This window comes from Miniopterus schreibersii (assembly GCF_964146895.1).
Source record: "Miniopterus schreibersii genome assembly, chromosome: 1".
Taxonomy (NCBI): Eukaryota; Metazoa; Chordata; class Mammalia; order Chiroptera; family Miniopteridae; genus Miniopterus; species Miniopterus schreibersii.
In genome coordinates this window covers 63,175,043-63,193,389 of record NC_138101.1, presented here as the reverse complement: position 1 = coordinate 63,193,389, position 18,347 = coordinate 63,175,043, and the positions used below count along the sequence as shown (strand labels likewise).

Sequence of the window (18,347 nt, the reverse complement as noted above, 5' to 3'; positions counted from 1 at the left end):
GTGTGGCTTAGTGGTTGAGCATCCACCCACAAACCAGGAGGTCACGGTTCAATTCCCAGTCAGGGCGCAAGCCTGGGTTTCAGGCTCGATCCCCAGTAGGAGGCATGCAGGAAGCAGCTGATCAATGACTCTCATCATTGATGTTTCTCCCTCTCTCTCCCCCTCTCCTTTCCTCTCTCTGAAATCAATAAAAACATATATTTTTTAAAAATATCCTGGATAGATGCAGTATAGGTGCAGTATACTTCTATGATACTGAGGATATTTATAGTTATACTGAAGTCATGTTCTGATTGTTCTTTTTCCAGTATATGTGTATATCTCTTTCCTCAGGTATAAATTGTTTCTGTTTAATAAACATAGTGCCTTAATTCAAAGTGTGGGCTTTCCCCAAATATTTGGTGATACTTTCATGGGTGCTTCTTTTTGTTTTTGAAACCTCCTGCTAGTGTGTGATTGCTGTCGCCTTTTGCAGGGAATAGGCCAACTATGCTACCAAGCAAGGTATCTTAGAAGCTCAGGCTTAAATTAAGATTTCCATGCAAGTGATTAATTAAAGGAGCTCTCACTAGAAATCTCTGAGTGAAGGAAGCCAGACAGGAATGTGGGAAAATTCGGTGGTTCCCAAATTTGTTATACCTTAAAATCATCTGAGGAGCTTTTGAAAATCCCAACAATCAGAGAAGTAATGTCAGAAAGATGGCAGAATCTGCAGCCTCGGGCTCTTCTTCCCCCATGGAGATACTCACTTGGCAATACAGGGATCATATTACCTTTGTGAACATTTCAGAAGCCACTAAAGAGGTCACAGCATCCCAGTCTAGCACAAAGCCAAGAAGAGGCACAATGGAGTAATTAGGGCATCCATTGCACTTGCCCCTTACCCCGTCTGCCTGAACAACAAGGGGCAATCAAGAGAAAACTCCTAATTTGTGACTTCTCTCTCAGGAGGGAAAGAAAGACATAAAACATGTGTCCTATATTCTGGCTTTTTAAGGGGTTGCCCAAGGGCCTGATTTCTGTCTCTTCTTACTTGGATCTCTGACAGAAAAGAGACTGGCAAATTTTAGCCCTGGTCGGTGTAACTCAGTAGTTAGAGCATCAGGTTTGATTCCCGGTCAAGAGCATGTACCTGGGTTGCAGGTTCGATCCTCACCTTGGTCAGGATATGGGGGGAAGCAACCAATCAATGCGTCTCTCTCTCATCAATGTGTCTCTCTCTCTCCCCTTCTCCCTCATTCCACCTCCCTCCCTCTCTTTCACTCTCTCTAAAAATCAATGGAAAAAATATCCTTGGGTGAGAATTAACAACAACAAGAAGAGACTGGCAAATTTAGATGCCTGAAGTCCACTTAGATGCCTGAGTCCTCCTATGGGTTGCTACAACTCTAGAGATATTTCAGTACTTCACATAGACCCCTGGGGATGCTCCAGAGTAGAAAAAGGCAAAACTTTTCAGCTGGAGATAATGTACCCAAGTCCAGAGAAGACATATCCCAGGAAAACTTGAGAGGCGCCTAGAATCTGTAGCTGGGCTGATTGGTGAGGACCCCTCCCTAGTGAAGGCAGTCCATAAAGACTGGGAGAGGTGGCTGCTTTTTTCAAATATGCAAATATCCACAAAAGGTAACAAAGCATATCAAATGAACAACTAAAACTCCAAAAACCAATCCTAAACAAATGGAAATGTATGAATTACTTAACAAATAATTCAAAGTAACATCTTTAAAATGCTTAATGAGCTAAAAGAGAACACGGACATCTAAAAATATCAAGAAGAGTAAAGATAGTCTCTTCAATGGTTTTAGGATGATTGGACAGGTACATGCAAAAAAAATGAAACTAGAACACCAACTTACACTATACACAATAATAAACTCAAAATGGATAAAAGACTTAAGTGTAAGTTGTGAAAACATAAAAATCCTAGAAGAAAACATAGGCAGCAAAATCTCAGACATCTCTCGTAGCGATATGCTTGCTGATACATCTCCTAGGGCAAGGGAAACAAAGGAAAATATAAACAAATGGGACTACATCAAACTAAAGAGCTCCTGCACACGTCCAGCCAGCATGACTCAGTGGATGAGATCAAGGTTCGATTCCTAGTCAAAGCTCATGGCTGGGTTTCGGGCTTGATCCCCAGCGAGGGGAAGGGGGGGATGCAGAAGGCAGCTGATCAATAACCCTCTCTCATTGATATTTCTATCTCTCCTCCCTTCCTCTCTCTGAGATAAATTTTTTTTAATAAAAAAAAAATAAGCTCCTGTACAGCAAAAGAAGCCATTAACAAAATGAAAAGGGAGGCCACTGTATGGGAGGACATATTTTCCAATGATAGTTAATTTCCAAAATATATAAAGAACTCATAAAACTTAACAAAAGAAAGACAAACAATTCAATTAAAAAATGGGCAAAGCACCTAAATAGACACTTCTCCAGAGAGGACATACAGATGGCCAAGAGACATCTGAAAAAGTCACTAATCATCAGAGAGATGCAAATTAAAACTACAATGAGGTATCACTTCACACCTGCCAGATGGTTACGATTCAACAAATCAACAAATAAGTGCTGGCGGGGGTATGGAGAAAAGGGAACTCTAGTATGCTGCTGATGGGAATGCAGACTGGTACAGCCACTATGGAAAACAGTGTGGAGTTTCCTCAAAAAATTAAAAATGGAACTTCTATTTGACCCAGTGATCCCACTTCTAGGAATATATCCTAAGAATCCCAAAACACCAATCAGAAAGAGTATCTGCACCCCTATGTTCATAGCAGTGCTATTTACAATAGCTATGATCTGGAAACAGCCCAAGTGCCCATCAGTAGATGAGTGGATAAAAAAGCTGTGGTACATTTACACAATGGAATACTATGCAGCTGTCAAAAAGAAGGATCCCTTTGAGACAGCATGGAGGGACCTGGAGATTATTACTCTAAGCAAAATAAGCCAGTCAGAGAAAGACAAGTATCACATGATCTCACTTATATAGAGAATCTAATGAACAAAATAAACTGAATAGCAAAGTAGATTCAGAGACATGGAAGCACAGAACAGACTGACAAATCTCTGAGGGGAGGGGAGGAGGGAGGGAGAGAAAGTATTGGTTAATGCATATAAGCATAAACCATGGACACAGACAATAGTGTGATGAAGACCTGGGGGGAGGGTGCTGCATGGATGGGGTCAATGGGGGAATAAAAGGGGACATCTGTAATACTTTCAAAAATAAGGATAAATTTTTAAAATATTAAAACATAAAAATATCAGGAAAATGATGCATGAACCAAATGAGATTACTAAGAAAGAAATAGAAACTTAAAAAAGAACAAAAATAAATTCTTAAGCTGTAGTATACAATAACAGAATTGGGGGGAAATGACTACAGGAGTTCAATAACAGACTGGATCAATCTGAAGAATTAGTGAACTTGATGACAAAATCACTTGAAATCAAGTCAGAGGAGCAAAAAGAAAAACAAAGTGAAGAGATCCTAAGGGACCTATAGGATACCCTTAAATAGACCAATCTACATATTATGGGAGTTCTAGGAGTAAGAGAGATAAATGGTCATAAAGCCTATTTGAAGAAATAATGGCTAAAAACTTCCAAATTGAGAAATGAAATGGTCATACAAATTTAAGAAGCTCAGAGCACTTCCACTTGAGTAAAACCAAAGAGACCTACACTGAGACACACTATATTCAAACTGTCAAAAGTCACAGAAAGAGTCTTGAAAGCAGCAGGTGAAAAGCAAGAGTTCCCACAGGTAATAATTGGGTTTCTCAGCAGAAACCTTATAGTCCAGAAGGGACTGGAGTTATTCAAAATGCTGAAAGAAAAAAACTGCCAACCAAGAATACTATATCTGGCAAACCTCATGTAAAAGCTCCATGACATTGAATTTGGCAATGATTTCTTGGATATGACACTAAAAGCACAGGCAACAAAAGCAAAAATAGATTGGGCTTAATAAAACTTGAAAACTTCTGCACAGCAAATGAAACACAGACAAAAGGCAACACACAAAATGGAGGAAAATTGCATATATCTGAAAAGAGATCAATATTCAGAATATATAAAGAATTCCTACTGCCCAGCCAGGTGTGGCTCAGCGGTTGAGCATCAACCTTGGATCCAGGTGATCGGGGTTCGATTCCTGGTCGGGGCACATGCCCGAGTTGTGGCCTCAGTCCCCAGCAAGGGGGGCGTGCAGGAGGCAGCCGATCAATGACTCATCATTGATGTTTCTATCTCTCTCTCCCTCTCCTTATCTCTCTCTCTGAAATCAATAAAGACATATTTAAAAAAAAAAATTCCTACCACTCAACAACAAAAACCTTCCTAAAAAATGGTAAATGATTTGAATAAACATTTCCTCAAAGAAGATATGCCAACAAGCTTATAAAATTGTTCAACATTTGTAATCATTAGAGAAATGTAAATTAAAACCACAATGAGATATCACCTCACACCCATTAGGGTGGTCACTGTTTAAAAGAAAATAACAGTTGTTGACACACATGTGGAGAAATTGGAACCGCTGTGCACTACTACTGGGAATAAAATTTGGAAACTAGTTTAGAGGTTCCTCTAAAAAACAAAAATAGAATTATGATAAAACAAGCCATCCTACTTCTAGGTATATATCCAAGAGAATGGAAAGCAGGATTTCAAAGAGATATTGCAGGATTATTCACAATGGCTAAAAGGTTGAAGCAGCCCAAATACCCATTGACAGATGAATGGATAAAGAAAATGTGATATATACATACAATGGGATATTGTTCAGCTGTAAAAAAGAAGGAAATCTTATCGCATTCTACAACGTGATGAACCTTGATAACATTATGCTTAGTGAAATAAGCCAGAGCAAATACTATATGATTTTAGTGATTTATCTAGAGTATTTAAAATCATGATAACAGAAAGTAGCATGGTAGTTGCCAGAGGATGGGTGAGGGGGAAATTCTACCACCATTAAATGACATTCACTCAAAAGCAGAACTTTTACACTTGAAGTGGTTGTAAAGATTAATATATTTGTTGTAAATTTTAATTTAAAATTTAACTATTTGGTTAAATGGATGTTTTATAATTGGTTTTCAAAGTCTTTCTCTCAGTTTTGTAGTAGGTGCTGTCTCTCCTGCTGTTGTTGTCCCTTCCATGCTACTTTTGCAAGACAAAGGATATGGTATTGAGAAAGGCATTCCAACCTTACTAGTAGCTGCAAGCAGTTTTGATGACATCCTGGCTATCACTGGATTCAGTACATGCATGGGCATAGTCTTCTCCACAGGTAAACAAGAAAATGCAACCACTGCCATAAAATTTATAGCTTTTTTGTCGTTATTGTTGTTAGTTCTTTAAATGTTTCTAGTTTTCATTTATTAACCAAGAGTTTTTACATTTAACATCTTTTTATTCTTCATAGGAAGCTCATTCTAGACCAGGGAGGACATTTCAATGGGTTAAGAAACCACTACTTAACACAAATGATTTCATTTTAATAACCATATATTTCAATTAATTTGATAACCATTTTATTACCATTTATCTGCTCATGTTGCTTTGGAATTTTATCACAGTTTTCAATAGAAAATTTTAAGCAGCAATTTTATTAGTACTACTAATATATTTAATAGATATTTTTGCAATGTACCTTTTGGCCATCATTATGAATAAATGGTTGCTCTATTATTAAGACAACTTAAATAATAGAGTGAGGACAACTGTGTGCCTTTTGGTAGTGGTGAGACAAGATCCTGCACCAATTTTGAATCCCAAGGTGATATTTGGTCTTGAACGTCACTCTACAGAAATTGTGAAAGTAAAAATTTCCACATTTAGTAATGCTTTAGTTACCTGCGATGTTTGAAATTTAGTTTTCTGTATTAATGAAGTACCAAAATACTTTTCAGTTGAAAATTATTAAAGTTTCTCTCGAAATCATAAGATATAAATTTTAAAAAGAAAAAAGGGAAAAGATAAAAATAAAATATGCAATAGTCATATCTCAGGAATAATAATTCTGAATCTTTGAAGTAAGTCCACCCAGACTCTATCTACCTATCATCTATCATCTATCTATCTATCTATCTATCTATCTATCTATCTATCTATCTATCTGTCTGTCTGTCTGTCTATCTATCTATCTATCATCTATCTATCTATCTATCTATCTATCTATCTATCTATCTATCTATCTATCATCTATCTAATCTATCATCTGTCTCTCTATCTCTCTCTCACTTTTTTTTCTCTCCACTCCCAATATTCGTATAAAATTATTGAACGTTGACCATACTTACTTATAACCTGAGTTGTTTTGCATTTAACTGTATATTGTATACATGTTTCTCTTCAGTAAATATATTTGTATGACATTTTAATTGTTGCATAGTATTCAGTTGGCTGCATCATAATTATTTGTTGAAAACTGAAGTTAACTCCTGTATTTGCTATTAAAATAATACTAGTTGAACATCTTATAGCTAAATAGTTGTACCTAAACTTAATATTTTCTTAATGTTAAAAGTGTAACTGTTGAGCTAAAAAGCATATGGAGTTATAAGATTTTGAAGTATATTGCCACAATATCATGTCCTATCATGGTGCACAGCTTGCCAATTTCTCTTCACCCTTTTGTCAAAACTAGGTATTATTCGTCTTTTTTACCTTTGCTAATTTGGTAGGTGAAAAGTGAGGCCTCTTTAAATGAAACACTTTTACTACTAGTGATGTTGAACAAATATTCGTGTTTATTGGTCATTGGCATTTTGTTATGTTTTATATATTGCTTTTCTTACAGGTGTGTTCATTTTTTGTTCTTTTTGATTTGTCGAGATTCTTCACAAAATTAAGAATGATAACCCTTTGTTTTATATTCTATATCTTTAGTTTCCCCCATTTTTAATTTGACTTTTAATTTTATAAGAGTTCTTTTTTACCATTCTGAAGTTCTAAAATGTTTATTGACAAATCCGGTAATCTTTTCCATCATTACTGATATCAGTTATTCTTTCAAGAACTATTTCTGTGCTCCTCTTCCATTTTGCCGGCTACTGTGCCAGACACTGAGGATAGGTAGTAAACAACATTATTGAGTAATTGTTTAGTACTTGTTCTAAGTTCCACAGATGCTTCCACTCATGTAATAGTCACAATAGGCTATGCTCATTTTACAGACAAGGAAACTGAGGAACAGAGGTTAAATAACTTGCTCAAAGTCACAAATCCAATCAGTAGTGGAGCCAAGATACACATCTGGTGATCTCACCCCAGACCCACACTTTTAAGTACTATTCTATACATATATGGTTGCATAAAATATATTGAAAACTCAACTGACCCTTGAATAGTCCTAGGACTGACCCTGGAATAAATCTTTTCTTTACATTGTTATTCTTAAATTGTTCTTTTTATATTTAAGTCATTTTTTCTTTGTCATAATAATACATCAGAGAAGAAACATTACCAACCTTGTGCTAGGTGCCAGAGGTGGTGCTTGGTCAGTCTCTGTTCATTCTTCTACCTTGCCTGATTTTTTAGGCAGGGTGTGTAAGGAGAGCACATTGTAACTTATTACTTCTTAGTCTTCTGGCCTATTTATTCAATAAACATTTCTGAATTGAGTGTTTGTACTAAATTATTTAGGAGTACACATTTAATGTATCAAATAGATCTGCATATGTTTTAGTATTTGTTAATATTAAAGGTTCATTTTTATATATTCTATAAAAGACATACCTTTCTTCAAGAATCACCTAGGTTTGATTTTCTGATGTGTTGGGTATGTAAAAAGATCTCTCTATGATATATTTTCCTATGTGTGCCCTTACAGGTACTATACTTCATAATCTCCTAATCTCTTTTCGGAACATAATTATTGGTATACTGCTAGGAGTGGTTTTGGGAATTTTTGTTCGATATTTTCCAAGTGAAGATCAGGTAAATAAAAAATTAGTCAACTTTTAGAAGTATAGTATTAGCTATTTTTTTCAAAATTTGAACTTTTAGAATATCCATGAAATATTAAATTTAATATTTATTGTCCTTTCCCAAAGGTAGCCTCCAATGCCTACTTTGCTTAGAACTGAGCACAGTTGTAATTGATACAAGTCAATGGCCTTGACTGAAGTCTTTGCTTCCGGACTTGGCAAAAAAGGAATATTAGAAAAAAACTTTTTTTGGTGGAGTGCTGTGTAAATCTTGTATTTATAAATGTAATGAAGGTGTTGACAGAAAAAATATATATACAACTTTTATGTACTTACTGACTGAATACATTTAAAATATATATTTTTTTAACCTGCTCTGCTATGAACAGAGATAACATATCTTTTTAGTATGCTGTTGGTTTTTAAGTTAAGCTTCCTAATGCATAATAAATTTGTAATGGGTACTTTTTATTAAGTGTATTAAAAATGCACTTAAGCCCTGCCTGGCATGGCTCAGCAACCGAGTGTCGACCTAGGATCCAGGTGATCTGGGTTCGATTCCCGGTCAGGGCACATGCCCGGGTTTTGGGCTCGATCAGTGACTCTCTCATCATTGATGTTTCTATCTCTCTCTCTCCTTCATCTTTCCTCTCTCTGAAATCAATAAAGATATATTTTTTAAAAATGCACTTAATTCAGAGTACTGTCTTCATTCCACAGCACCCCTTTCTTCACTAAATTGCCTATTCACTTCTGACAATTTTTTCTAATCTTTTTTACTTCATACTTTCCCTTGAACATTTTAGGGGAGATAGATTCCCATACACCTCTGCGTATTTTCTTTTTTCTTCTTATTTTTTAATCCTCACCTGAGGATATTTTTTCCATTGCTTTTTAGAGAGAGTGGAAAGGAGAGAGAGAGAAAGAGAAATCAATATGAGAGAGACACATCAGTTGGTTGCCTCCCACATGTGCCCCATGGAGATCGAGCCTGCAACTGGACAGAGCATGCCCTTGAATGGAATTGAACCTGGGACCCTCCAGTCCGAGGGCTGATGCTCTAACCACTGAGCCAAACCAGCCAGGGCTGTGTATTTTCTGAGTTAAATTCACTCCCACTCCCTTTGACTAAGGCAACACTATCAAACTCAACCCTTTCCTACCCTAAAGAATGTGCCATTACCCTTGTGTTTCTGTAACTTCCATCTTGATTTGCCTGTAACAATTGTAACTAATGAGATACTCAGAAATTTATTTTTAAGGACTCATTGGATATGTTATATAGAACTACAGGTTATTTTGGTCTCTTTTATTTCCTTCTTTACTTACAATTAAAATATTTTAACCATTTTACTGACATTACTAACAGATGTGGCAGAAGATGAAACTTCATAATTATAAATTTTGTCACTCGGTTCCCAGTCTACTAAAATATTTGATGAGGAAGATAGCCACAATTCTAGGCATTATTTAATGTAACATATAGAGAGATGGTATCAAAAGGTCAATAATAAATGATAGATAATGTAAATGTTGTATTACATAGTTAATGTAAGTAATTTTTTAAATTTTATCTAATTCTAGACAAAACTTCCATTGAAGAGAGCATGCCTTGTTTTGAGTATGTGCATTTCTGCTGTCTTAGGCAGCAATTATATTGGTATACATGGAGCTGGAGGATTATGTACACTAGTGTTGACTGTCACTGGAGGACTGAATTGGACCAAAGATAAGGTGAATATTTTTAATATACCATTTTTTAAAGGTAAAATAACTGAATTTTTTACATTATAATGGACATTTAGGAAACCTCCTCATTCTATTTGGAAGATGTTCCAGAAGTTTGTGTCTTGAGGAAGGATACAAATCAATAAAGGAAATAAAGTATTTAGGAAAAGAACCTGCACATACACTAAAAATCAATCAGGAGTTGAGTTATCACATCAGGCCTATTTTCCCCCAAGTTTTATGCAATATGATTACATAACTTTTACTAATTTAATTATTTTATTAATTAAAATTTTAGTTATACAGTTAATACATGAAAATATGCTCATAAAAGATTAAACAATACACATACAGAATAAATTGTAAAAGACTCCTTTTTCCTACCTCTCCCAAATATCAAACACCCCTTCCCAGAATTAATCATTTCCTCTAATCAGTCCTCTATTTGTAAACATTTAGATCATTTCCATTTTTTTGTTATTACAAACAGTGCTGCCATGTGTCTTTTTGAAAATGTACAAATACTTCTATAGGAATATACTCTTAGAAAAGGAATTACTAAATTTCTATTTTGATGGGTACTGCCAAATTATCTGTTCAAAAAATTTTATTTATTTACACTATTTACTACCAACAGTGTAGGAGAGGCCCTAATACCTCAACCCTTCAACACGCTGGATATTATCACTAGTTCTATTATTTTTAATCTGATGGGTAAAAAACTATATAACATTGTTTATGACATATTACTCAACCATAAAAAAAAAGAACAAAACCTTGCCATTTGCAATAACATGGATGGATGTGGAGAGCACTGTGCTAGGTGAAACAAGTCAGACAGAGAAGGACAAATACTATATTCTTGCATTTATACATGTAATCTAAAAACAAAGCAAAAATAGACTCAGGTATACAGAACTGATGGTTGTCAGAGGGGAGTGGTATGGGGGAATGGATGAAAGGGTGAAGGAAAACAAGAGGTGCAGACTTCCAATTATAAAAAAAATAAGTCACAGTGATGTAATGCATAGCACAGGGGATAGAGTCAAAAGTATTGTAATCATTTTGTTTATAATGGTTTTGTCTGGAAGTAAAATTTCCTATAGTCAGAACTGTCAGTTTTTCCGTTTTTATTTTGTATTCAGTATCTTACTTAAGAAGGAATTCTTGCTCAGCTGGCGTGGCTCAGTGGTTGAGCGTCAACCTATGAACCAGGAGGTCACGGTTCGATTCCCGGTCAGGGCACAAGCCTGGTTGTGGGCTCCTCCCCAGTGGGAGGGTGTGCAGGAGGCAGCCAATTAATGACTCTCATCATTGATGTTTCTCTCTCCCCCTCTGAAATAAATTAAAAAAACAACAATATAAAAAAGGATTCCTTTACTCAAGATTATAAGATTATAAACATTATAATATCTTCTATATTATGATCTAATAGTTTGGTAGTTTTTGTTTCTTTTATTTTTGCATTTCATTCTTTAATTCATCAGGAATTTATTTTTGTGAATTCTGTGAGATAAGGATGTATGTGTGTGTGTATTTATATATATGTATCCATACACACACACATACATACACACACATATAATAGTTGTATATACATATAAATGTAAATAAATTGGATAGTCAATTTCTGCCAAATTATTAACTAACCATTAATTATTCAGTGACCTTTAAGTGCCTCTTTTAACATGACCTAAATGCTCACATATATCTAAGTTCATTTCTGGAACCTAATCCTTCTTATCTATTCCTATAGATACTCAGCTTTTAAGTCTATTTTAAATCATAAGTCATAGTTTTATGTCTCAAAATCTAATATAGAAGATTTCATCTCATTGTACTTATTGTTGAAGTATTTCTTGTCTGTTCCTGCCCATATTCTTTCTTAGATATATTTTAGAATCAACTTGAGAAATTCCCTACCCAAAAATTATACTGGCATTTTGTGTAGTATTCCAATAAAATCATAATTATAAAAAGTGAAGTTGTTAATAAATTATAATTAGATAAATAAAATGAAAACTACTAGAATTCTCTTTTTACATGATAAAGAAATCAGACAGTAAAAAATAGACTTACAGATTAAAAGTGACAAATAGGATAATGTGCTATAAACAAGGAAGAGTAATATTGTTTTTTCTTTGTTTTCCCCTCTTTTAAACTTCACTCTTATAAATGGCAATCAGAAAACCCAGCCATAAAAGGAATAGTTATAAAGATAGTTTCTGCCCCACAAATAAAATATCTTAATTTTATGTATTAAAATAGACTTTAAACTTCTGAAATGCAGTTATTTTTATCACAATAATTAAAAATGTATTACTCTTTTCTAAAGACTGAGTCCAAAAATTATTGCAATTGCATGGGATATTTTTCAACCCCTTCTTTTTGGTTTGGTTGGATTGGAAGTATCTGTTGCATCTCTTAAAGGAGGTCAAAGTTTTATGTATCTTCTGTTTGAAAAGATAAGCCCAGATTTGGCTGAAGTCTCTTCTTCCAAGTTCCTGGAGAAGATCCAGAGCACAGTTATGTCCAAAGGGTCATTGCTGTAACACATCACTGGGAGGTAGTACGGGGAGAGATTCGTTCCCAGAAAGGGAAGTTGGGCAAGCAACCAAGTAAGAATCAATTATGGCCCGGCCGACGTGGCTCAGTGGTTGAGCATCGACCTATGATCCAGGAGATCGAGGTTCGATTCCTGGTCAGGGCACAGGCCCAGGTAGCGGGTTTGATCCTAAGCAGGGGGTGTGCAGGAGGCAGCTGATCAATGACTCTCATCATTGATGTTTCTGTCTCTCTCTCTCCCTCTCCTTTCCTCTCTCTCTAAAATCAATAAAAATATATTTAAAAAAAGAAAAAAAAGAATCTGTTATGTTTTTCCCTGGCTAGGTAGCTCAGTCTGTTAGAGCATCCTTCTGTTATGCTAAGTTTGTGGGTTGATCCTGATTCACGGCACATACAAGAAACAATCAATGAATGCAGAAATAAGTGGAACAACAAGTTGATGTTTTTCTTTTTCTCTCCCTTCCTCTCTTTCTAAAAATCAATCAATTAATTAATTAATTTTTAAAGATAATTTATATGTTTTTGGTTTGGTTTTAAGGAAAAAATAACTTTGAAGTTTTCAAAATGGGTCTTTTCAAAACAGTCTAACAGGTTACCAAATTTGTTTCCCTAGTAGTTTTAGACTACCAGGATTCACTTTCATGGAACTAGGCTCCAGGATGACTGTTAATGGAGATTGTCTTCCCAACACCCATTTGAGAGGTGAAATATTTGCCTGATCTTGAGTATGTTCTCTTTGGGTATGAAATAGTTCTGTCTCCGGTCTGTTACCTTGCAGACAAAAGCTAGACCTCTTGCTAAACCATCAGAATGTGTCTGGGACTTCAAGGACCTTACTTGTTTTATGACCAAATTACCAAATATTTTTATTTTATAGCATTGTGGATTTCTTTTAGTCAAATTCTACCTGTGTTTGAGTAAAAGAATTAACCAACTCAAATATGCCTTGTAAAAGTGTTGAAAACTTTTTAACTTTTAATAAAACTTGTTAATTTTTATTGTTTTAATGTTTCTCCTACAAATAAAATATCTTAATTTTATGTATTAAAATAGACTTTAGATTTCTGAAATGCAGTTATTTTTATATGCCACAATAACTAAAAATGTATTACTCTTTTCTACAGACTGCAGTCCAAAAAATTATTGCAATTGCATGGGATATCTTTCAACCCCTTCTTTTTGGTTTGGTTGGATTGGAAGTATCTGTTGCATCTCTTGAATCAGAGGCCATTGGTAAGAATGGTTACAGGCACACAAAAATATGAGTTGAAAATATTTAAGAAAACTATGAATAATTTTCATTTTTACATACAGTATGTCTTTGAATGCCAAGAGGACCTTCTTCAGAAGCTCATGTTGAGGCAGTAACATACATTTGTTCTTCTTTACCCTGTGTGCTCTTTGTTACCAAAGACAGTCCTCTCTATCTTCCCTGAGTGAACTGAGGAAATGGGGATTAGAATTCTTTTCTGAGGGGAAATATTAGATACCATCAGTACCTTTTGAATACTTTTATTTATAGTAAAAGTTCAAAGTCTGTTCCCTCAGAATTAAATAAATGCAATTTATCTTATTTTTCATGGTACCTCCACCATCAGATAATCTCTTACACTTTGCATAAAGGCTTCAATTGTGTTTGTATTTTTTTAGAATTATTTTTTTTTACTTAAAAAATAAAGACAGAAAGAGGCAATGACATTAAAAAGTTTTCAACACTTTTATAAATCATATATCCAAACATAAAGAACCACTTCTTCCAAGTATTTTGTTATTTATGTTTGTTTTTATCTGTTGTAGGCATTTGTATTGCTACCATGAGTTTGGCATTAACGATTCGAATTGTTTTTACATTTTTTTTAATGGCTTTTGCTGGTTTTAATTTTAAGGAGAAAATATTTATTGCTCTATCATGGATGCCCAAAGCTACAGTCCAGGTAAGAACACATTAAGTCATTCTAAACATTTTAATATTGATTTTTTAAAATTCTAAATGACAAATGTTTGTCCATTCACAAAATGTGGGCCATTAGCCTTACTTTTAAAATGCTTGATTGATCATAACTACTCATTAAAATTAATGTAATCTTTTTAAAAAATCTCAGTTTTAAAATCAATTCTGAAATTGAAAAGTGTAATTTTAATATAAATACTTCCTTAACTTAAGAAAATTTTTTTTTTTATTTTTCCAAAACGTAAGAGTATATCTGAAAATTGGATTTTTGCACTTGCTGAATATTGTGGAGCTAAATGTTATGATTTTAAAGTAGAGACACATTGATTCTTTTAAAAGTATCTCTCTTCTACCCCTTCCACCCACTACACCACACACAAATGCACATATATTATTATTAATTACACATTTATTTTGTATGACTATTTGATTACTAACAATCTTCCCACTAGATCACACAGAAAGGATAGAAACCACATTGGGCTTTTCCCCCATTGTTTTTCCCCAGCACTTAGCACAGTGCCTGGGCAGCAGGAAGTACACAATAAATCACCACTGCAGGCCTACACGGACGAATTAATGATGTAGCTTTCTCCCTAATTCAGTGATATTCCCTCCTGCTAAAAGGTATTGCTACTTATTGTTAGACTTTTTCACGAGCAGCATAATGTCTTGATTCCAAGATTCTTTTCTCCATTGTTATTCCAAATTAAAAGCTGTGAGACTCCATGCAGCAAAATTCCCTGTGTCACTGTTGGTTCGAGAGCAGGTCTGTGGCGCCGCACTGCCTGCTTTGAACACCTTGTTACTTGCCTGTAATCTTCGGCAAGTTGGGTTGTAATCTCTCAGTGCCCATTTTGTAGATTCCAAACTCCCTGTCAGTTTTACTGGCTCACACTGCCTCCCAAGTAGGAAGAACAAGGAGAAGACCAACAAAATCCTAGTGAACCAGAAGAAACCTTAGCATTCTGCACTGTCCTGTTGCAGCCAAGAGCCAGGTGGTACCTGGTCACAGCAAATAAGCAAAACTTTGGTTTGGTTAAAACTCAAGGTTGTGCCCTGGCCGTTTTAGCGCCGTGGTTAGAGGGGCAGCCCCGCACTGCAGGGTCGAGGGTCCCAGGCGCATGCAGGAGGCAACCAATCCATACATGGATGCTTCTCTCTCAATCTCTCTCTCTCCCCCTCCCTTCTACTCTCTCTAGAAAACCAATGGAAAAAATACCCTCGGGTGAGGATTAACAAAGAAAAAACAAAAAAACTTGAGGTTCTGAGAGTAATGCGAGCACTCAAAAATATATATATTTAAACAGGAGAAAGCAGAGATGACAAAAATATGAAATCAGCCCTAAAATGTGTGCACAGAGATTTGTCACTATTTCACGCCTCCTCCAGACATACTTGCTAGGAAGAATATAGCATTAATGAGTAACTTATGAAAATCCCTCCACCCTTTAAGCCTTGCTTCTTTCCTAATAGTCTAGTACAGCGGTTTTCAAAGTTTTTCATCTCATGGCACACACAAACTAATTACTAAAATTCTGTGGCACACCAAAAAATGTACTATGTTTTTTGCTGATGTGACCAAAAAAATAATAATAAGGTGTTATTTTGATTCATTCACACCAGACAGCTATTGTTGTACTGGCTGTTGTCATTTTTTTATTTGACAATCTAAGGGAAAAGAGGTCAGTGCCCCTGATTAAATAGTCAGGCATTGCATGTTTTAGACATTTTTGCAGCGTACACCAGTTGAAAATTGCTGGTACTAGGTTTAACAGTCATTTGTTAAAATGACTATTTTAACAGTCATTTGTTTTTATTATATGTTAACTTTGTTTAACATTTTTCATTATGCCTCATCTTCCCCTCCCCACCCAAATGCAGGCTGTATTAGGTCCTCTGGCTCTAGAAACAGCAAGAATCACTTCACCCAGCTTGATTCCGTATTCGAAGGATGTGATGACAATAGCCTTTTTGGCCATCTTGATCACAGCTCCAAATGGAGCTCTACTCATTAACATACTGGGGCCCAAACTACTTGCATGCCATGATCCAAAAAAAATAAAACCGGAATTGACAAGATTAGAACTTCATTAAAAGTTCATTTGTCATCACCTGCCTGCTTCTTTTAATGAATTATCTTACACGAGACAAAAATTAATAAATACAGATATGTGAAGGCTACACAGAACCAAGGATTTAATAAATATGTGATTTGATTACAGAGCTTTTCTATGATTTTTATTGCGAAGTTAATTTAATAAAAACAATGTAAAATAGAATTTCCTCTTAGTATTTTTATATTTCAATAAATCTGTAAATACCCTAGGAGCATTTAAAGTAATCCATAAGGCTGAATTGCTGTCCTAATACAAACTAGGCACCTCTCTCAGTTGCTTTTTGCTTGAATAACCCTCTGAATTTCAGTGGCCCTCACTGACCCACATGATCATTATTTCCTGTCCACTCACCAACAGTTCCCATCTTTATAAGCTCATCTAAGGTTTTCTTTTTCTTTCACTGACAACATATTACTTAAAAGTCTGTTGGCAACAATTAATATGAATTCCCATCAAGTAGCCATTGGATGTGTACTGTCCTCAGGAAGGAGTGTAATTTGGGCTACACAGTTCCTTTTATCTGAGGGCAATTACTACAGAGGGATTTGGTGGTGGGCCCTCAGCAGAGAACACTTGAAGCTGGCAGGGAATGAGTGCCTCAGTTTTGTATACATCGCAGAATACACTACTGTCCACCCCTTGTGCCACTGGATCTATTGCTTCATATAATTTCACTGCATCTAAGAAAAGCTCCTCCAGGATTCTGGTTGGTTACTTTGGTGAGGAAATTTATGAAAGAACGTTAGTGGGATGAACTGCAGCCCCTTAGCTCGGCAGCTGTTCTTGCACCGTCACCCGATAATCTCCCTCTTCTACTATCCACATGCTATCTCTTCTACATTCCTCTCACCCTCAGCTAGCACCTCTAATGGTCTCAGTCACTTACCTGGTGGAGGGACCCAAATCATCATCCCCGAGGTGTCTGAGCCCAGGTCACCATTTCTCCTCCACTGAATGCTGGATGCTGTGCTCAAGCTACACTTATCTGCTTAAATCAAACCATCGAAATTGAACAAGAGGTTACCTAGATTCTCTGGATGCCAAACACATTCCTCTCTGCTTCCATTTTGCATTGGAACTGATTTGCAACCACTAATCTTTTTCTAAATTATCTCCATAATTTTGCCTTCTAAATAAAATTTTTACTGTAATTTAATTAACTTTATTTATTTTGTGGATATGTTACTAGGTATCTACAATTTTAGGATCAGTGTATCATCTTCTTAGTGAATTTTTACTTATTATGTAATGTAAGGAGGTGAGTTTGAACATTTCAGGGCTGATGAAGGAAAAAAAACATGGCCATGAGGTGGCACCAGCACACAAGCTTTATTTGGGCGATACTTTGCCAGGTCTGCCAAAGGCACTAACATGGTGAAACCATCCAGAGGCTGAAGCTCATAGGGGCCGCCATCCAGGAGACGAGAGCAAGGGAACTCCTGGAGTAGAGAGGCATAAAAAGGGGGTTTTATGTCTCGGGGGCTTATGTATGATGTCATGCGGCAGGATGCCAGGGAGTCTCTGGGCCCAAGAATTCCAAAGAGTAGCAGCAACTTATCGTCTTTATAGCCCAAGGCTCATTTTATCTGTGGCAGGCAGATTTTGGACACAGTTTCACGTTAAGTAAAGCAGGCATACACTAAAGGGCTAAAAATCTGCTTGTTTGTGCTATGTTTAAAATAATTTTTTTAAAAGAATTAAATCATTTAGTTCCCATAACAAGTGTGTGAATTTTAAGATCACATTAGGCAAACTGAGGTTAAGTAGCAGTCCTAGGTCACAGCTGATAATTAGCCAAGGTGGGAGTCCACGTTACAGGGCTCCTGAGGCAGAGTTCCTATTCTTTTTTTTTTCTATTTGTCTCATATATTCTTTTTTAATATTTTTATTCTTTTTTTAATTTTTTTACAATTGATGTGTAAAGTTTTGATTTGGTGCCCGGGGGCTTTTGAGCTAATGGGTCTCAGCCTCCTGTGAATAAACAACCCCGGGGGCCTTATATATGTAACGTCCTGACTCTCCCTTTTTTCCACTCAC

General features: G+C 35.7%; 1 protein-coding gene across 8 annotated transcripts in view; it reads left to right on the top strand.

The window, feature by feature from the left end:
• SLC9B1 (solute carrier family 9 member B1) overlaps positions 1–16,413 on the top strand; it is a 60,987-nt gene extending 44,574 nt beyond the window's left edge. For 3 of the 8 annotated variants that reach the window (XM_081162668.1, XM_081162666.1, XM_081162667.1), the window contains 6 exons: positions 5,130–5,305; positions 7,850–7,956; positions 9,531–9,680; positions 13,364–13,472; positions 14,037–14,173; positions 16,075–16,412. In XM_081162668.1, coding sequence (XP_081018794.1) covers positions 5,130–5,305; positions 7,850–7,956; positions 9,531–9,680; positions 13,364–13,472; positions 14,037–14,173; positions 16,075–16,287 — 892 coding nt within the window. In that variant the 3' untranslated portion in view covers positions 16,288–16,412. Of the gene's footprint in view, positions 1–5,129; positions 5,306–7,849; positions 7,957–9,530; positions 9,681–13,363; positions 13,473–14,036; positions 14,174–16,074 lie in introns of all 8 variants that reach the window. The other 5 variants (XM_081162670.1, XM_081162669.1, XM_081162665.1 and 2 more) reach the window with 4 other exon arrangements.
• Positions 16,414–18,347: the final 1,934 nt, after the last annotated feature.